The sequence below is a fragment of the Aethalodelphis obliquidens genome, unplaced genomic scaffold, assembly GCF_003676395.1.
Source record: "Aethalodelphis obliquidens isolate GAN/ISIS:26980383/991018 unplaced genomic scaffold, ASM367639v1 scaffold1, whole genome shotgun sequence".
Taxonomy (NCBI): Eukaryota; Metazoa; Chordata; class Mammalia; order Artiodactyla; family Delphinidae; genus Aethalodelphis; species Aethalodelphis obliquidens.
In genome coordinates, this window is record NW_020837945.1 from 3,878,806 (window position 1) to 3,899,948 (window position 21,143).

Below are 21,143 nucleotides of genomic sequence, written 5' to 3' on the forward strand. Positions count from 1 at the left end.
CCGCTGTGACTAAGCTTTGCGGCATCACAGTCACACTTGGGTCCTCAGCGCCACGTCAGCATTTACATTGCAACACATGTGACCACGACCTCCTTGCTGCCCGTCCTTTCAGAGAACGCCCAGCCCTGGTGTTGGAACGTAAGTCCAGAAATGCAGCTCCCCGTCATTCTGCTTAAATGAGCCACACCCGCTATGTATAGCCTATAATTTGGTTCTTAATTTTTTTTGACCAAGAATGTAGAGATACTTGCAGAGCCATTGGGCTGAAGAGCCCGTGCAGACACTTTCCTGGTCTCCCTGCTCTCGTATAGTCTTTGCACAGCACTTCCCTTCTTCAGCAACTGCCCGTTTCCACACCTCCCTCCCAGGGATTCCGTTCTCTCTGCGCTCAGGGTCCGTCGCCCCACCTGTGATTTGTTCACTTAAGTGATCGCAGTCACGGTACAGCCGGCGTCGGCAGGTGTGCGGGTCAGGTTCAGGGAAGACCGGGTGGACCCCGGGCGTGTGTCGTGGCGTAAGGGTCTGCGTGCTGGGGACCGGCCGGTGCGGCTCACAGGTGCACTTCATCAGAAATGACCAATGAAACTACCCGGACTTCTCTACTTTTCAGGTAGAAAAGTCACGTGTGTACAGTGTAAATGTCTCATTCTCGATGGTTCCTTGTAGAACAGGTTTCCTGTATCTTATCCCGCTCCGCTCTCGGTTTGAAAGAACAAGATTGAGTGAGAATGCACTATGCACTATGCACTGTGCATGTTAGTGTTTTCACTAAACTAAAAGGGAAGGAATAGTCTCCACCCTCGAGCGGTGGACAGTGCGGTGACACACGGACAGGGGCGAGGTAACACCCCCGTGTGTGAGAGCACAGCGGAAACTTGAAGAGAGGGGGCCTGGGAGGAGGGAAGGAGAGCCCGGATGGGACTGTGGAATCCAGGTTTTCAAGACCCGAGCAGGGCCCGTGAGGGCGTGGGCGCCTTTGAGGGTGGCTGCCTGTCGGCGCGTGTCTGGGTCCCGCCTGACCTGAGCCTCGGCCTTTGGGCGTGGTGTCCCGGGCTCACCGCCCTGTGGTCACTCCTAGGTCCTGGCCGTGAGGATCGACGACCTGGACCACCTCCCCGAGACCACCACCATCGACGCCTCTTCCATCGGTATCGTCCAGGTGAGCCCGGCGCACGCGGGGCCCGGGACGTCTCACCCAAGGGGCCCCGGCAGGTGTCCTGAGCAGCCTTTGGGGAAAAACCCCACGTTTCACGCTCGTTTGCCTCTGTTTTATTGGTTGGTCGTCACCCCAGGAGCCTTTTAGTTTCTGTAAAAGTTTCTAGAATTTCAGTTTTCTGAATCCTGACATATCTTCTTTTAGAGAATAGATGGTTTCTTAAGTCACAGTTCCCCACAGAAGACAGTCAATAGAGAGCGTGTGTACACGTGCGTACGTGTGTGTACAGAGAGAATTCGGTTTATTTTAAGGACTGGGTGCCCACGAGTGTGGAGCTGGCAAGTTCAGAGCTTTCAGGATGGGCCGGAGGCTGGAGACCCAGGAGGAGTTGATGCTGTGCCCGGGGTCCATCTGGAGACAGAGTTCCCGCTTCCTCTGGGAGCTTCAGGCTTTCCTCTCGAGGCCTTCGCCCGATGGGACGAGGCCCACCCGCATTGCAGAGGGCGCTCTGCATGACTCAGTACCCACCAATGTCAGTGTTAATCACACCTGAAAGATCCCTTCACGGCAGCCTCTAGACGTGTTCAGCCACCCAGCCGGGCGCCCGAGCCCAGCCACGCTGACCCTTAAACTTAAGCATCACAGGTGTTTCCAGAAAAGCTTATTAGCACGATTAGATTATTAGAAGCAAAATAACTTTCAACGTATTAGGTGAACTTACTTTTAAAAGGAATTTTTAGTCAGTAGCTTTATATAAAGAGCTTCTCTTATTTTATTTTATTTTATTTTTTTGTGGTACGTGGGCCTCTCACCGTTGTGGCCTCTCCCGTTGCGGAGCACAGCCTCCGGACGCGCAGGCTCAGCGGCCATGGCTCACGGGCCCAGCCGCTCCGCGGCACGTGGGATCCTCCCGGACTGGGGCACGAACCCGTGTCCCCCGCATCGGCAGGCGGACTCTCAACCACTGCGCCACCAGGGAAGCCCAGCTTCTCTTCTTTTAAAGGAAACGTGTCGTGCTCTCGGTTATTTTAAAATCACGTTTCTACCTCTGTGTTTTGCAACGGAGCTTTGGGCGCGGCGCTCAGTGGCCGGGTTGTACTGAACCGCCGTGCCCCATGCCTCAGCAGCCCCGGAGGGCCAGGACCACGCCCACCCTGGCCGGGGCAACCCCTCCTCAGGGTCTGCCTGCCGCTGGGTGGGAGCAAGTCTCATGGATGGCACCAAGGACCAGGAGGGAGGAGAGCCTTGCTGGCCACCGTGACTCAGCGGCCTCCGTGATGCTGGGCCAGCCCAGCTGTAGGTCGGAAAACAGGCCACACTTAGCAGCTCAAGAAGACGTGTGCAGGGCACCCGTCTGGGGTCGCCATTACCGCCGGGCCCTGTTTGCTGTCCCCAGAAAAGGTGACTGCACAGTTCTTGCAGTCAGCCTCATTTTGATCCAAGATTGTGTCTGCAGTGAATCTGTTTCAGCCAGGGGATGAGAGTCCTGATGTGAAAGCATTTTTCAGTCTCAGACTGAGCTCAACAGGGCTGAAACAGTGGCTCAAAAAATCTGCTTTTAGAGATGTTTCTATTTCAGCACCAAATGTGGCTTTTAAAAATATGACTGGTATCTAAAATCCTTCACCTGAAAGAAAAGCAACTGAAACCAACAGGAACTTGCCCCCGTCCTTAGAAGTGCAAGTTGGCAGACAAGCCTGGTCACCTGGTGTCCAGGAATAGGGCCGGGCCGCGCTGGCCGCTTCGGGGCCACGGCCCGTTGACCCGCCGTTGTCGCGCCTTCTCTTCCTGCAGCCTGAGCTGAGCCTGGGGCAGGAGGATCTGGCGGAAGGGAAGCACGTGAAAGCCGCCAGGAGGACTCACAAGAGGAAGCAGAAGCCAGAGGACGAGGCCGGGGCCACGGGGCCCGAGGAGGCCACCTTCAGCGAGTTCTCGGAGAAGGAGGCCACGTTCTCGGGCGGCGTCGGGGACGAGACCAGCTCCGCCGTGCAGAGCATCCAGCAGGTCGCCGCTCCCCGTGCAGGGCTGGGGGCCCCGGGCGTGGGGGGCCTGGACTCTGGCCGTGGCCAGCACGTGCCCCGTTTCCCAGCTTAGACCCAGAAGTCACCGCCATCCTCCCGGGTTGGGAACGGGGCTGCGTCTAGTTTGGGGAGGTTCTCAATGGCCTGAGCATGCCGGCCAGTCAGGCAGGGCCCGACTCTGCATGCCAGGGCGTGTGGCCGGCCAGCCTGCTGCTTTTAACCAAGGCTTCCCCGCTGGGGTTTCGAGGCCCCCAGCTCCTGGTCGGCGTGTGTCGGACGCCACACCCCTCCCCTGACTGGCCCTGGTCACCCTGGTTGCAGACGTTCCTGCGTTCCAGCCCTGTCTGTGGGGAGGAGCATGGCTTGCTTTTTCATTTATTAGCTCTGGCACTGCACATTGGTTCACTGCCCTTCTGACCTTTACAGTTGGGATTTCCATTTACCATCATCACTTCACAGAAGTTAAGAGACAGTGAAGAATGTGCTCTGTTTTTCTCATTACTTTCTTCTGTTTTTTTTCCTAGCTACGGAAACCCTTTGATTTTCAGTTCCAGCTGATGGCCTCGGTGACGGTGTCTGTATCTTGTTTCTCTCTTTCACTAGAATTCTTTTTCCAGGAAAAATGAACTTGGTTTAATCTCTCAGCAGCAAGTGTTTTAACTCCTTCCTTTGGGCCAGGGGTGTGATGATTCCAGCGTCACGAGATGGCCTCCGTGACAAAGTACAGCACAGGAAGCTGCTCATGTTCTCAATTCTGCAGGAACTAACGGTCCCATGTTGTGCGTGACTCTTCCAGGTGGTGGTGACGCTGGGCGACCCCAATGTGACCACCCCGTCGAGCTCCGTCGGCCTGACCAACATCACCGTGACCCCCATCACCACCGCGGCTGGGACTCAGTTTACCAACCTCCAGCCGGTGGCTGTCGGGCACCTGACCACCCCGGAGCGCCAGCTGCAGCTGGACAACTCCATCCTGACCGTGACCTTTGACACTGTCAGCGGCTCTGCCATGCTGCACAACCGCCAGAACGACCTCCAGATCCACCCCCAGCCGGAAGCCTCGAATCCGCAGTCGGTGGCCCACTTCATCAACCTGACCACCCTGGTCAACTCCATCACACCCCTGGGGAGCCAGCTCGGCGAGCAGCCTCCGCTCACCTGGCGGGCGGTGCCCCAGACAGACGTGCTGCCAGCCCCGGCCCCCGCCCCGCAGGCCGCCCAGCCCCCGGTGCCGGCCGAGCAGCAGCCGCAGATGTACAGCTACTGAGTCACCCTGCGGGGACCTGGGGGAGAGAACCACGGGCAGGCGGTCTGCTTCTGTTTTTATTTGAGATTTGTTTGCTGGATACCAAACAAAAAAAAACATCGCACGTTGCAGCATCAGGAAGGTTGACGTAGCTTTTGCAGCGTCATCTCCAAATTCACCAACAGCCATCCCAGTCTGTCAGCTGAGCTCACAAGTGACCCCGAGCAGGTCCCCCTGAGGCCCCATGTGCTCTGCGCAGCAAGGCCAGGCCCCCAGGCTTCCCCCCCGGAACGCGGATGGGCGCAGGGTTTGGGAAAAGGAAACCCAGGGAGGAGCAGCATGGTAAGACCCGTATGTCACCAGGGATGTAAGTGGCGTGTTTCATGTTTCCCTTTAGGGCTCCGCTACTGTGTGGAAACGTAGCCGGTTTTCTCCTGTGGCTCCTGCACGTTTTTGCTAACGAGCAGATAGGAGTTCAAGTCACGTTGACTCTCTTTGAAATCTGAGTTGAGTCGAATTCGTTCAGCACCTTTGGGCTGAAACCATGTGGGAAGATGCCCTGTGGGAGCGGACGCCCCTCCTCTGGCCTTCACGAGTTGCTCTCGGGCAAGGGGTCGCGTGAGGCTGCCGACCAAGGCACCTTAGTGGTAGAATTCGTGAATCGATTCTCAATATGCCTCTTTCCTTTTTTTTTTTTTAAACTTTACCTCGAGCACGCCTTGTGTGATCGAGACTGCGGAGGCCACGTCGTTCTCTATTTTCCTCTAACACACAGAAGTCGTTTGCACTGTGGGACTGTGGGTCCACGTCCAGCTCTACGCGGCTGCCCCGATGCAGGGGCCGTGAGCCTCATGCCGGCCCCTCTGGGGGCACCTCGGGGTTGTGTCTCAGGATTCTCTGCCACCAAACGTATTTATTAGGGCTGAGGCGTAGCCAGAATCCCCCGCACTAGAGAACAGGAGAAATTCATGTCTTTTTTCTGTTTAAACTTTAAGTCCAAAGGTTGGTGTGTTTCAAGACCAGTTTTCTATAAAATGTTGAATGAACTTGGCTCTTTCCCCAAGAAAGGTATAGGTTTTTTTGAAATGTGAAGACAGTGCTATTTCCTGCCAAGTAGTATGAAAGCAGAAAGGCTATTAGCTGAGCAGTAGAAGCGTCAGTGCCCCTAATGAATGAGTGAATAAATGTGCTGAGCGACGGGAGCTCTGCCCCTCCGGGGGACGCGCTTTCACACGTGTGCGCCCGTTTCAGAAGTGGCAGGTGAGGCTCTGGACCACCAAGGTGGCAGCCAGCAGCCAGCCCTCCCACGGCGCAGCCAGGGAAACAAAGAGGCGGGCAAAGAGGCTTGATTTCTACCCTCCTGTTGCTTTAACGCTGTCCAGAATGAAATGATACGTTTGTTTGCCTTACTTTGTCCGGATCAGTATTTGTCCCCGATCCTGCATTGTTTGGGAGACCATCAGTAGCGGATAAATGAGGCAGAATAACCTTACGCTGCTAGTGAGGCTACAGACGACCTGTTACGCAAAATGCAACGTTCTCAGCACTTCGCTTCATTCCAAATCGCACGATCTTGAGGAGGGGCTAGGCTTTGATTTGTGTAATACATACTTCCGTGAACTAAGTTCATCACCCACGCGGCGTGTGAAAGGGGCTTCAGGATTCGCCCTCCACACCCAGCTCACCGGTAACTCCCGACGACTCGCACCTCTGAATTGGTAGTGGGGGATTGTTTGACTTTTAATTTATGATAATTATTTTTTATGTTATTTATGTATATAATTAACTGCTTTATACCTAATAGTTTTATCAAATGAACTTGGGCTGGGGGTGATATACTTTCTAAGTATCGTCTCTGTTCTCCAAATGTAAGTGGTCCAGGTATCCGTGGCGTCATCAAAAGCGCCGAGGTTCCTAAGGTATTTTCTTAAAAATCGCTGACCGTCCTTTTGCATTTGCAGAATGTAAGGGATGAAATGACCAAGTACAAAATCCAAACATGATTGAACACCCGCTAGCATTTATCTTCTATTCCTCTCCCCTATGAAACAAAGGCCTTTTAAATCACAATTTTATTTTTTTAAGAGAAGTTGTTTTTATGCTTAGAGTAAGAACGCAGCAGATGTCTTGAAAGAACCTGATTTAGGTCGTGTGGCCCCAGCGTACCTCCCGCCGCTTATTTAACTACACAGATGCTTAATCATACTTCCTGTTATAGTAAGTGAGAACTCTAAGTAAAAATCAAATTGACTCCTGAGTTTTCTGGAGAAATATTTGGTCTAATAGGGTCACTGTCTGGGGCAAAATAGGTTCGTGTTGTCTTAAAACGGTTGCTATGAATTTGCATATAAGACACTGGGAAGCAAAAAATAAAAAGTACTACTCAGCCCAAAGAGTTACCAGCTGTAGACTGTTCCGCACCTCTATCGCTGTCTCCTGATGGAAAAGATTTACTTTTTTTTTAACTGATCCCAGTGCACAGCTGTATCCATAGGAGGAAATTGGATGGAGCCGTTGTGACCACCGAGCTCTGTGAATCCCTCGGGGTTATTCTAAATTAATAAACCGAAGATGCTTGGTTTTGGCCGGTGAATTTGTGAAGTTGTGTCGTTCTGTGCCCCCTGACGGTGTAAGCCTTGCAGAGCAGGCCCCCGGGATTGCGTGTCCCTGAGGCAAGGAGGGGAAGGGGGCCCCGAGTGGGATGTGTTCCTGTGCCGGGTGCCGCTCCACTGTGACCGACAGGGACCTGCCTTGGAGGATTCGGGGCCCGGGAGGCAGATGCACGGACTTCACAGTCACAGTGGCCAGAGCTCGAGGCTCCCAGCTCAGGGCCGTGTCAGTGACTTTCCCGTTGGATTTTGAAATGCATCAAGGCTGAGAGGTCACGTGTATTTCGTGTCCCGTTAGTTTGTATAACGACAAATAAAAGTTGCCATGAGCTGTGTTTTTCCATTGCTGGCCCTCTGCTCCGACTGCCCATTCTCAGTAGTGGACACACGGTATATTTTGAGAACGGTTGTAATTCCCGTGTAGTTCAGACCCTGTGAAATGTTAGGATTATTTTAAATGACCCAAACATTGAAAATAAACAAGATACTGAGATATCAGAAGCTTTCACAAGGGTTTGTTTGTTTGTTTAAAAGCAACAAAGCAGGGCTTCCCTGGTGGCACAGTGGTTGAGAGTCCGCCTGCCGATGCAGGGGACACGGGTTCGCGCCCTGCTCCGGGAGGATCCCACATGCTGCGGAGCGGCTGGGCCCGTGAGTCATGGCCGCTGAGCCTCCGCGTCTGGAGCCTGTGCTCCGCAACGCGAGAGGCCACAGCAGTGAGAGGCCCGCGTACCGCAAAAAAAAAAAAAAAAAAAAAAAGCAACAAAGCAGTGGTTGTAGCATTTTTTTGTAAAGCTTAGATGGAGAGAACAGACACAAAAAAAGATGAGCAGCCAGAGAGAGGGGAGAACTTAGTAAGCAAGGCGTTCCTTAGGGCATGTGGTCTGGAAGAATCCCTCATTTTATTGATCAAATAATGATATGTTCCGATTTGTTAGGAAGAGTCATCTTAAAGTTATGAAACACCTGGAGTGTCATCCGATCTTCTAAGGATTTGAATTATGAGAACCTTGTTTTAGGTACTTCAGTTGTATCTTAGGGAACAGCTGGTAGCAGCTAATTCTTCTGCCAGTGAATAGGGTTCACCCCCTCAACGTCCAACCAATTGTGAGCATGTTCTTGTATGTGCAGCAAATTCCAATAGAAAGGGGGAGACCGGCTGGGCCACTGGCTGCTTCCCCTTGTGGGTGTTTGCACCTGGCTTGAGCGCCCCCACATCAGGAGGTCCTAGTCCTGGAATGACAGCCAATGATCTGACCTGCGTGCGCTGCAGGCAGCAGAATTACCTGGGTGACCCGCACAACGAGCTGACTGGGACCACCCCTCCCCCCGCCAAGCCCTGGTACCCATGGACCTGAGGCTTCTCCTCCCTGAGCCGGGACCTGTGGCTCCCCGGGGTCCTGCAGTCCCAGGTGCAGGCTGCTGGCATCCAGACAACACTTGAGGGCAGGCGCCCCACATCCAGACTGCCTTGGCACCAAGCCTCCAGCTCTTCCTCGATGACCGGTCTGTCTGCCCACATTTGCTCCATAAGGAGGGAGACGGACGCCCCTCTCCACGGGAAGGTGTCCCTTCAATGGGACACAGACCCACCCTGAGTGTTTGCAGAGAACCCGGCCCAGCATACTTCCCGGGGAGAGTGAGGGTGCAGGACCCGGGGCTTGGGCCCGCTGTTCACCGTCTGTTCCACGTGGGCCTTTCAGCTCCTCCTGGGCGCAGTGCATCACCCTCTCGCGTGACCATCTGCAGCTTGCCCTCAACCCCAGGAATTCTCTCTTCCTAGTTTTAGCCACAAAACAGGGTAGCAAGGTCACAAAGGAAAGAGAAGGCATGGCCGCAGTGTTGCGGGAAATGCTCTAGAAATCCAAAAGCTGCCCTGCCGGAGTCTGCAGAATGATCCGGGGCTGGGGATGAGGGTGCTGCCGTCAGGAGCGGCCGCCGTTTCGTCTGTGCGTTGCCATTCTCTGTTCCGGGAAGGCACACGGACTCATCCCCTGGATGTCGCCAAGGACCATCACGCTCTCACGTCTGACCCCGGAGTTCATGACCCCCGGCCCCAAACCTGGTGCTCCCTGACTGTCCCCACTCACGGCCCACAGCCCTGCCCTCCACCTAGTCGCACGGGCAGGAGCCCAGAGCTTACACCCCCTGTGCCTTCTGGTCTGTCCGGGTGTCACCATCCCCATGACCACCTTCCCAGCTGACAACCCCTAAGGGGCCACCCAGCCCCCGCTCATCCCCAGGAGCCCGTCCTCCACACGGTGGCCTCATTGGCCCTTGTAAAGGTGTCATGTGTCACCCACGCACCAAGGTCCGCGTCCTCCAACGGATCCGAAGTGCTCCCTGGACACGCCGATCCTTTCTGCGGCCTCGAGCCTGCAGGAGCTGCCCCGCCTCCTTCTTCCCCGTTCTCTCCCAGGGTCTCCGCACGCCCAGCGCCCTGACTCCCCGCTTGGTTAATGCTGCTTGGCCCTCAGATCGCGGCTCAAACGTCACTTCCTCAGGGAAGCCTCCTGGAATCCCCCGGAAGCCCTCATTTCCCACTCTGATAGCAAAGCAAACACAGTGCTCTCCAGCTGGCAATTACGCTGGCTGTTTACTCATTCTATGAACTTATTCCTATCTGTGCCTCCCTGCTGTTCAGTAAGTTCCGGAAGGGCGGGGGCTGTGCTTCTTCTCATCATTTCATCATTTCCCCTGAGCCCCCCACCCCCCGACAGTAAGCCTGAGCTACAGAGATTAATAGGCAAGTGTTTTTCCCAAGGGTGGCCACCAACGCTTTGAAGCGCTCCCCCCAAAAACCCAACTTCGCTGTATCCAGCTGGAATTATCACTTGAAATTTCTGTCTTCATGAGACTCTTGGAAATCCTCATCTCCAATGACTCGATTTTATTGATAAGATTATTAATTACTTCTTCAACTTTGTTTATTAAGTTATGATTTTTGCCCCTTGTTAGCAAATAGTAAAACGTAATCAAGCCTTTCGATTCTTCCTGCTTCGTGATTAATGGCAGGGGACCATTTAGCAGAAAATGGTCCTTTCTTTACAACAAGTGCTCTTCGTTATGTTAAATGATCACATAATGGAAACGGCAGTAAAGAAGACACTCATTCGACACAATCGTATAGGTTTCAGGTCCAACATTGTAGTACATTTTTGCAGACCCTGAAGTACACGTCAACATGCACCCTATGGTTTTCAAACATCATATTCCCTGGACTGCCCCCATGCATGCCAATCATCCCTACATCACTTCCTAGCATCCTCGCTGTAACAGTCTATGGGACACACGTGATGAATGGAATAGAACAATGGAAGTTTTTGTTTTTTTGGAGTATGGTTGCTCTACAACGTTGTGTTAGTTTCTGCTGTACGACAAAGTGAATCAGCTCTATGTATACATATATCCCCTCCCTCTTGGACCTCCCTCCCATCCCCTGCCATCCCGCTGGAAATTTCTAATAAATACTATAGTGAAAAAAAAAAAAAACCCGTGCCTCGTGTCCTTAGTATCTCAGTATCCTGAGCAAAGATCGTTTCACTGCGGTTGGTTATCTGTTTGGTAGGTTGGACATTGATTTTTCGAGTTCTTTAGAAACGGAGCTGAAGTGCGTGCCCCTAGATTTTCAGCTTGCATACATCTCGTAAGCATCAGCAAAAACATAACTGAAAGGAGTCCTATTTAAACACCCTGCATGTCCATTTCAGATAAGAAGAATGACAGCCCGAACTCCTGCTTGCTCGGGGCTCCACCAACGTCAGCTCAGCCAATCCCTCCAACGGCCCCCTGAGATGGCTGTCGTCTCATTGTGACATGACGCGGGGTTTCTCAAGCCAAGGGTAGACTTCACTGCCAGTGAAATATTGTTAGAAAACGTCGTCTTAATGGATCTGTAACGTCATGTGTGTGGAATTGGGTTTCTTCGCTTATATTTAGAACCGTGTCCGTACTTTTGGAGACATCGTGAATTTTTGCCTGAAGGGCCAAACAGTTCCTCTTAAGAAAAGAAGACGCCAGTGTAGCTGGCCCACACCAAGCCGGCATTCTGAGGCTTCTAAGAGCATCCCCCAGGGATTCGTCAGAACGTTCCCAAAATAACCAGCGTCTGAATTGTGGCACCAAATAGTACAGAGACTTTTTTTAAACAGAGGCCTATTTTTTTCCTTTTTATTTTTTACAAAATTGTATTGAAGTATAGTTGATTTACAACGTTGTGTTTAATTTCTGCGGCACAGCAAAGTGACTCAGTTATACCTATATATATTCTTTTTCATATTCTTTTCCATTATGGTTTCTCACACGATATAGTTCCCTGTGCTCTACAGTAGGACCTTGTCGTGTATCCATTCTATATATAATAGTTGGCATCTGCTGACCCCAAGCTCCCAATGCTTCCCTCCCCCACCCCTCCTCCCCCTTGGCAACCACAAATCCGTTCTCTATGTCTGTGAATCTGTTGCTGTTCCGTAGATAGGTTCACTTGTGTCGTATTTTAGACTCCACATATAAGTGATGTCATATGGTATTTGTCTTTTTCTGTCTACTCACTTCACTCAGTATGATCGTCTCTACGTCCATCCATGTTGCAGCAAATGGCATTATTTCGTTTCTTTTTATGGCTGTCGTATTCCACTGCATATATGTACCACGTCTTCTTTAGCCATTCATCTGTCCGTGGACAGTCAGGTTGCTTCCATGTCTCGCCTATTGTGAATAGTGCTGCTATGAACACTGGGGTGCGTGCATCTTTTCAAATTACAGTTTTGTCCAGATACATGCCCAGGAGTGGGATTGCTGGATCATACGGCAACTCTATTTTTAGCTTCTTGAGGAACCTCCATGCTGCTTTTTTCATCTTTTTAACTGCAAATGCAACAAAACATTATGACTTTACTGGCTCCCACCTGACTGTCTGTCAGCCGTGGCTCAGCTTTCCCACTCTGGCTGTAATTACCCTCACCCCACCCCCCATCTGCCTTCAAGGGGGTCAAAGCCTAAACAGTCTAACTGACTAGTCACCAGCTGCAGTCAGACTTCTGACTCTCCAGGGCTCACCGTCGCCTCTAGCTTGCTGTGCAAATCTATGACCACTACTACCATCAAAGCTCCTACTGGGAACCAGCTCATCCCGGGCTCATCCCTGGCTCCGGTGACTCACAGCCCAGAAGAGCGTCTTTTCCTCAACTTGGGAACGACGCAGGTTTTACAGCCCTGAGCTGCCATTCGGCAACCGATTTCACACCAAGAACAGAAACGTGGCTAAACTCCCCCAGACATTATGTATTTTATTGTTAATGGGGCAAGTGGAAGAGGTTTCATAATGTAGTTGTTTCTGTCTAAAAACATCTTCGTGTCGGATAATTGAGGGTATTCATTCGTGTTCTGTTTGTGGTAAACATCAAGAAGAGGGGATTATAGCCTTTTGTCTAATAGCCTTTCACTTCTTAAACCCACCAACTCACTTCTTAACCTGCCCTAGTCCTTCAGCCTTTTCTCTTCATGTTTTCTCCTCTCGGACTTCCCCCTGAACCTTCAAGGGTTTCAGTTTTCTTTTTTAATTGAAGTGTAGTTTATTTACAATGTTGTCTTAATTACTGTTGTACAGCAAAATGACTGTTATACACATATACACATTCTTTTTTTTTTTTTTGGCTGCGTGGGGTCTTCGTTGCTGCTGCCCGCGGGCTTTCTCTAGTTGCGGCGAGCGGGGGCTACTCTCCGTTGCGGTGAGCGGGCTTCTCATTGCGGTGGCTTCTCTTGTTGCGGAGCACGGGCTCTAGAGCACGGGCTCAGTAGTTGTGGCTCACGGGCTCTAGAGCTCAGGCTCAGTAGTTGTGGTACACGGGCTTAGTTGCTCCATGGCATGTGGGATCTTCCCGGACCAGGGATCAAACCCGTGTCCCCTGCATTAGCTGACGGATTCTTAACCACTGCGCCATCAGGGAAAACCTAGAATAAGTTTTTACTCTTCATATTCATTGAGCGTGTTTTTGCAAATGAGTGTTTAACAGTACATCGGAGTGTAGGTAGAAGTGTCTTCTGAAATACTTATATTTGCTGATCCATTATCACAATTTATATTTAAAATGTTGTAATTGCAATTTTATTTTGTTTTAATTATTTCTATCTGTGTTCAACTCTGCTTTCTGTGTGGACCTCACTGGTATGTACTTTTACCTCATGTAGATTTCCAGGAAAAATATGATTTATAGTTTTAAAGAATCTTTTATTAAACCATACTTTACTAACAAATTTATGTTTCAGTTTTTGGTGCATTTATGTTTAGTTTTAGAGCATGTATTTGTCAGTATTGTAGCAAATACTTTGTCAATAAGAGAATTCTATGGAGCCAGATTAGAACTCCCGGTGAGCTAGAATGCTTTGTACTTTTCCGATAAGGCACAGATCACTTTATGGAGATTTTTAAACTTAATTCAAAAAGATATGTCACTCTATAACTATGTGCTAGTCTATTCTGAAAAGGGTAAAGAATAAGTCAAGTTTCTGAATTTGATTAATTAGAGGCTACCAAAGCTGAGGAAAGAAAGACCGAGATGAATCCCTAGAGAAAATGACAAATTCATCTTAAAAAAAAAAAAAAAAAGGACTCTTTATATTCTGAATTTCCTGGTAATGAGGTTTATTTTTTAATGGTGGTTTTCATTTTTTTGGCACCTGGCCCATGATTTGATGCTGAATCGTTTAGCATAGAAAAATGTATGGTTTCCATAGCAAGTACGATTTCTTTCTCTCAATTCCTGCCTCTGACCAAGGCAATCTGCAGTTGCTTGCAGTGTTGGGGGCCCTTCGTTCTCCCTGCAGCTTTGAGTGGCCAGGGGAGAGCCCCTGGCAGTCAGTAGGGACCATCCAGTCTGACCTTCCCTTGTCAATGCACTGAAGGGAATAGGAGGCCAGCATAGGGGTGGGGCGGGCTGAGGAGGAAGGGGGCCCGCAGAGCCCACCCCCCATCATCGTTGAAGTAGAGACCGTCCTGGAAGTGTGGGCCCACTGGGGCTGTAGGTTAAAATATTTTATACCACTGCTTTAACACATGCCACGGCGCCGTACAAATAGCTGGGGCTTGTTGGAAACAATGTATATGTATTCAAGACAGTTTACATTCCTTTAAACATCTTTGCTACTAAATTACCTTTTAATAAGTAATGCCAATATTACGGCGGTGGCTTGCAAAGCCTTTTGTTTGGTTTTGCACATTGAAGAGGTAAAATCTTGCCTCAGATAAACCGGATTGTTTCCGCGTTTCTACCGATTTCCTTTTCGGTAGCTATGCAAGCCGTCTGTTGCGCCCTGCGGTTTGTGTAAATGTCTCCTCTCTGAGACAAATGTCTCTGGAACTGTGGTTGCTGTGACAACTGGACAAAATCAAGAAGACAGCTGGATGAAAGTAACTGGGGTTGGTTGTCCGCAGGGAACATTGGTAGCAAGCCAGGAAACGTACACCTGGGAGGTGTCATATGCTTAACTATGGCACGAATCTTCTTACCAGCTTGAAGAAAAGTAAATGGGATAGTTGCTTTTTTTTTTAATTAAATAAGACTTTATTGAATGAATGAAAGAATGATCTTCAGCACTTCAAGTTTCAGATATGATGGAGAGGTTGAAAAGCATTTCTGATTTATGTTATGCGATCTTAAAATACGAAAATGATCATATGAATTTGAGTTAATAAAATATCAAATTTTTGCTTAACATCTTACACCAATATGGAGCAAAGCCAACAGAAAAGAGAAAGACAAAAGGCTATATAATTTAATATTTTCTCCATCAAATTCATAATGGTGATTTATTTTAAATGCCATACCTTTCTTAAATTTAATTTTTATTTTATATTGGAGTATAGTTGATTTACAATGTTGTGTTAGTTTCAGGTGTCCAGCTAAGTGATTCAGTTATACATATATCCATTCTTTTCCAGATTCTTTCCCCATATAAGTTATTATAGAATATTGAGTAGAGTTCCCTGTGCTCTACAGTAGGTCCTTGTTGATTATCTATTTGATAGATAGTAGTATGTATATGTTAATCCCAGACTCCTAAAAAAAAAATGGGTAGTTTTTTATGTAATAGATACAAAGGCATCTCCAGGAGAGCTTATAGAAGGCTTTGGCGTGAAAGGCAGGGATCTCTCCTTGAACTCTAACCCTAGGTTGTATCGTGGCTCTCAGGGAACTGACAGCCCAATCTTGCTTTCTCCTCCGGGCTCCAGCCTGGCAATATTTACCTGGCTAAGGTGCACCTGGCTCCCAGCCCACGTACGCACTTCTGCCCCTTCTGCTCGCTATTGACTTGTACGCAGATATTAGCTGGTTGCAGAAGAAATTATTTCCACAGAAAGTGAAAGTATTTAAAATTGATCCAAAAATGGGACACTTAAAAAAAACATTCACCTATTTTTAATGTGTAGCTAATTTAAATGTTAACATTAGTTTACTTAATTTAACTGTTAATTTTTAATTATTAGTTAAGACGAATTTACCGGTATTGGTTCATAAATTATAACAACGCAGGACACAAATAATGATGTTGATAATGGGGGAAACTGTAGGGGTGCAGGGGGACGGGAGTATATGAGAATTCTGTACTTTCTGTGTAATTTTTCTGTAAACCCAAAACTGCTCTAAATAAATGAAGTCTTAATTTTGTTAAAAGACGTATATATATGTATGTACATATAAAATAAGATAGGTATGCATATATATGTATGTGTGTATATATGTATGTAAGTACATACGTCTATATGTGTGTATGTATGTGTGCATTTGTGTGTGTGTGTGTGTGTGTACTTGGCATTGGTGGGAGATCAAAATGGTTCAGCTGCCTTGGAGGACTGTCTGTCAGTATCTTTTAAAGTTAAGCGTACATCTCCCCCTCAGTTTGGCAATCCCACTCCTAGTATTTACCCAAGAGAAATAAAATCATATGATGGGGGTGTCTCAAGGTGAGTGCCCCAACCGGCGCTGGGAGAGGAGGTGTGAGAAGTGGACGGTGCTCTACTGCCTTGTCCTCCCTGGTTTCGTTCTCTTCCGAATTTTTACTTTGTGGACCTGGAGCACATACTGCAGGCCAGTCCTGGAAGGTCCCGGTGTTCTTTCTTTGATAACTTTCCAATCTCTCCATTTCTCTCTCCTCCTTTTTTTTGGAATTCCTGTGAGTTGGACGTTGGCCCTTTCCTGCTGATCTACTCTAATTTTTCCTTCCATCTCTTTGCCTTTTGTTGAAATCTCTGGTAGACCTCCTTGGCTTTTCAAGTTTTTGGTTTTACGATTGTGTGTTAATTTCTAAGAGTTCTTTCTGGTTCTCTAGTAATCTTTCTCCCCACCGCCCCATCTTGTTCTAACTTCATAGGTGCAAATATCTTGTTCCCCTGAGATTATGTGCAGGTCTCTTGTTTTAAGTTTCCCGTGGTTTTCTCTGGACTGGCTCTGTTTCTTCTGAGTTCCCCTTTTCTGATTATTTTCTGCCTCTCACACTGGAGACGTTCCTCAAATCTCTGCCGGTCCTGCTGGTTCTTTGGGTGTGGGTAGGTCTACGTTCACCAGTCCCTTGCCCAGAGGCCCCCAAATGCCATGTGTAGAATGTGGGGTCATCTATGTGATGGGCAGTGGGTGTGGCGGGCATGTCTGGGTGATGGTGCCCTGGGGAGGGGGTCTGGTGCCGCTGAGTGGGGAGACCCTGGTTCAGGTTCACACACGTGCACACACACAGGGTAAAGAAAAGTGCTTTAGACCTTAGGAGGGAATGCAGTTTCAGAATCAAGTTTTATAAAAGTTAATTAATTTTGCCATGTATTCTGCAGTCAGGCCTTTGATCTTTTCTCTGCTTCCCTCTAGACAGTTCTTGTATTTCAGCCACATTCTTTAATAATAAACATTGACTTTTCTCTCTGCAAATTAAAAAGGAGCATTTAAAAATGCACCGTTTGTTTAAGTTTTAAATTACAAATGAAATGAGTAGCCATAAAGCAGAGGTGTGTTTGAGAATAATGGAAGGATGACATTGATGGAAGTCACCTTCATCTGAGTTCTCTCCAGCTTTACAACTGCCAATGCCTCTCCAGGTAAACTCGTGGGAACCTCGCGTGACCACTCTCCCAGGATCAGCAGGTGGGATTTCACTCCAATCACCTTCCAGAATTTCGGATCAGGAGTCCGAACGGGAGTCGGTTACCGAAAGCACGAAAACCCGGATTTTTGCAGAATGATTTTATTCGTTGCGTGTATAACTTGGACCTACTGTTGTCTGATAACTTTCAAACGCGATGTTATTCCAGAAAGCGAATATGTTTTGTTGACCTTTAGAATGAATAGTGAAAAATACAAAATTTTGATAATCTCATCACTGATCATGAACGGAAGCAATTGATCAGGCGGGGAGGGCTTTGGCATTTTAAGAGACTGTAAGTAAACTTTGAATAATCTATTTCACCTTTTATTCTCAGGATGGCCTAAAGGTTCACTGCAATAAATACATGCCTCTCATTTTGGTAGAAATGGGAATTTTGTGTCTATATAAAAATAGTCGACGGAAGGTGCAGCAGAGGAGAGACCTTTGCTGTTTGGAGGAACAATCCCCCGCAAATATGCACTTAGATAATGATGGATAACCAGCCCAAGTTACAGCACGTTTACATTGTCTAATTTTATCAGTTTTGCTGACGACTCTGAGCTAATATTCCCTTTAAGTTCAGAGCTCCTTAACTTCCACTCTCTCAAAACTCCACAACACAGGTAATAACAGACTCTGAATATCTCATTTGCTTTATTCCTCAACATACACCAGCCCCAGAATAATAATACCCACAGCATGATGATCGGGAAAGGTCTAAGATCCATCTCTCTTTCTCATCGTTCTTTTGGTCCTCGGGTATTTTCCCCAGGAGTGACTTTCAAATTTCCATGTTTCCAAGTCACTTGAGATAGCTCCCCTCTGGTCGGTCAGGCCTCCAAAAGGATATACACATGGTTGGTTCTATTTTATTTTTGACCTTTAGGGATTGATTTTTAAAAGTTAATTTGTTTTGTAAGTGAGTGAAATATTTGCACGGTTCCAAAGTGAAACCTTTAAAACAAGGCATGTCCAAAGATGGTGGGTTTCCATCTCAGGTCTTCCTGCCCCCCCCACAATAGGTATCCTATTGCTTATTTTTAAAATATGGATAGATAGAAGATAGATAGATGATAGATAGTTGACAGTTGATAGATTATGATAGACAGATGATAAATAGTTGAATGGTTGCTGATTGATAGCTGGATTATGCTAGATAGATACATAGTTGATAAATGGTTGATAGATTATGATAGATAGCTGATAGATTATGATGGGTAGATGACAGGAAATTATTGAACAGCTGTTGATTGACAGATGGGTTATGATGATAGATGGGTGGCTGGCTGCCTTCCTATCCCCCACCTGTCCTGGACAAGCTGTAATGCACGCTTCGCGCTTCCCTCCCCCTTGCTCTGTCCACAGAGATCTGTGTGATCGCCCAGCGCCACCCCTAGGGACCGACCTCCTGCCTCTTCCCAACTGCCAGCTACTCCTCCATGTGGATGAGTGACAGTAATTCACCCAGGGCCCCATCCCTGGGGATTTGGGTCGCTTTCACTGTTTTGCTTTCACAAATTGTATAATATTTTAACAGAAATGTGTTTTCAATGGGAAAGTACACCAGATGGAATTAACAGCAGAAGTTTTCAGTGCATCACTGAAAGCCCATGAAAACAGCCCAGACAGGAAGAAAAAACACAGTCGTGCTGCCGCTGACACAGGCCAGGCAGACACGGTCCTGGGGACACGTTTGTCTGTTTAATTCCCACAATCCTGAGAAGTCGGGACCCTCAGTTCCACCTTCCTCCTTCTACAGAGGGAGAAACTGAGGCAAGAGAGCTCATTCACCCGCTGGGAGGTGGCGAGGCAGGACTGGCCACCACGGGCAGCCCGAGCACCACCATGCTGCCCGCTGTAGGCCAGTCTGATGGACCCTGGGGGCCAGAGCGAGGCCACGGCCACCCTTGCCCACACGGTGCCCGGCGTAAAGCTGTGCACCACGAGGTTCTGCCGAGTGACCGGCAGACCGTTTGGCTGGGAACCTGATTCCCCAGCGGCCGCCGTTGCAATTCCCACGCTCGGCCCGCAGGTGGCAGAAGTCCACCTTGCCGAGACGCTCCCTTGAGAACTTGGTAAAGCCACCTGGGTGTGTGTGAGAAGTACCCAAGGACGATTCCTTTCCAAATAGACGTCCTGGGGAGGAAGTCTTGGCTGGTGAGGGCTGATCTGGAGCAGCGATAGGAGAGACCCTGCAAGCGACGTGCATGCAGGACCCAGGCCCTGGGGTGGGCGTGGCTCAGGGGCGAGGGGCGAGGGGCGGGGGTGGGGCGGGGGAGGGGGAGGTGGGAGGCAGGGGTTAGCCTCCTCCTGGCTGTGTGAACATCTGTGTACAAGGTTTGTTCGAATTCCCGTTTTAAGTTCTTTGGGGGGATACTCCTAGGAGGGAAATTGCTAGATTATATGGTAATTCTTTGCTTAACTCTTTGAGGACCTTCCAGACCGTTTTCCCATAAATACCTTTCAAGTTGTTTGATTCTAACTTAACAAACAAAACTTCCGGGCACTTCTTTGGGCCTAGGCACACTGAGATACTAAAGGTACGTGTGGGGAGGACGTCTGGGGACTTCCTGACCTAGGGAGCCCGTGCTGTACCACCCAGGCCCTGGGGGCTCTGGAGGCCAGCCAAGCAGATCCTGAGTCACCGAAATCACCAAGGGTGAGTGTCAGCAGAGAGATGACAAAGCCCCCAGCCTCCCGCATGACTCTGAGGGGCTGCCGTCCGGGTAGAGTGGGTCAGTGCTGTTGTAGACAGGAAGGGGAGGTGGTGACACTGAACAGAAAGAGGTGAAGGCAGGTGAGGCCCACCGAGGATTAGGGCCAGAGTGTCCCAGGACCAGGAGCCACACAGAGGGGCTGGGGAAGAAAGGCCAGTGGCTGGGACAGACAGGGGGTGGTGATCAGTGATGAGCCAGGACAGGTGGGCAGGGCAGCGTCAGACATGGGCCTCTGCCCGGGGAGGCAGAGAGGCTGCCCTGTCCCCTCGGGGCCCAGAGTGGAGGAACCAGGTATTAATCAGCAGACCCCTGGTAAACACGATGATACACCCAGCCACGTGCCTCATGAGCTTGTAACAGAAGTATGTGACCGGGAAAACAGAGAGATGCGCTGAGTGGGAATAAACCAGGCTTCAGCTGAACTTCCCAGACAGAGAGGACAGCTTGTGCAAAGGCCCTGGGGAGCCTGAGTCAGAGGACCTGGGAGAAGCAGGGTGGGGGAGGGCCACCCTCCAAGGACAAGAGCAGCGGAGACCAGAAGATGAAGCTAGAAAGGCAGGCCCATTTCCAAACTAAAACAGTGAGGTGGGTTTTGTGTTTTCAGAACATCAGCTGCAGTGTGAAGACTGGAGAGGGAGGAGCTGTAATGACCCCGCTGGGAAATGGCCCCGGGGCTGGCATGGGAAAAGAAGTTCCCTCAGGAGGTTGTCAGTAGGGAAGAGCTAGTGTCTTGGTGATCAGACCGTGCAGACATTTCTCCCGGGGATGGGTACAGACTGAAATCTACATGCTAATTGTCAAAATTGGTGAAAATTATAAATCAAGCTAACAAAATGTTAAATAAAATGTAATAAAATGTATTCAGAATTAATGGAGGCAGAATTGCAGCAGTGAACAAGTTATGTTCTTTCAGCAAATAGCGTTCAAATCATGCAGAGAATTCTCAAAAGCAGCCATGCAGGCTGCTGCAGGAGTTGCAGCTCCAGGAGAGCAAGGCCACCTTCCTAGGGAGGAGCCTGCCGGGCAGAAAGGGGGCAGGGCTGGGAGGAGCCGCCGGGAGGATGGGGGAGGGGAGAGGGGCCAGGAGGGGGCGGGGAGAGGGCGGGGAGGAGGAGGGAAGGGGGAGGAGAAAGAGGGGCAGGGTGGGGAGGAGGCGGGGAGGGGGTGGGGAGGGAGGGGAGGGGCGGGGCCGGGAGGATGCCGCCGAGTGGCCTGGGCTCCGCTGGCCCCTCCCTGTGGGCCGCTCCAGCGGGAGGACATTAAAGG

The 21,143-nt window shown here is 49.5% G+C and overlaps 1 protein-coding gene across 4 annotated transcripts in view; it reads left to right on the plus strand.

Moving 5' to 3' along the window:
• Positions 1-4,444, plus strand: part of PRDM15 (PR/SET domain 15) — a 56,759-nt gene extending 52,315 nt beyond the window's left edge. For all 4 annotated transcript variants that reach the window (XM_027091928.1, XM_027092007.1, XM_027092150.1 and 1 more), the window contains 3 exons: positions 1,079-1,159; positions 2,951-3,160; positions 3,974-4,444. In XM_027091928.1, the coding sequence (XP_026947729.1) occupies positions 1,079-1,159; positions 2,951-3,160; positions 3,974-4,444 (762 nt within the window). The remainder of the gene's footprint in view (positions 1-1,078; positions 1,160-2,950; positions 3,161-3,973) is intronic.
• The last annotated feature ends 16,699 nt before the right edge of the window (positions 4,445-21,143 follow it).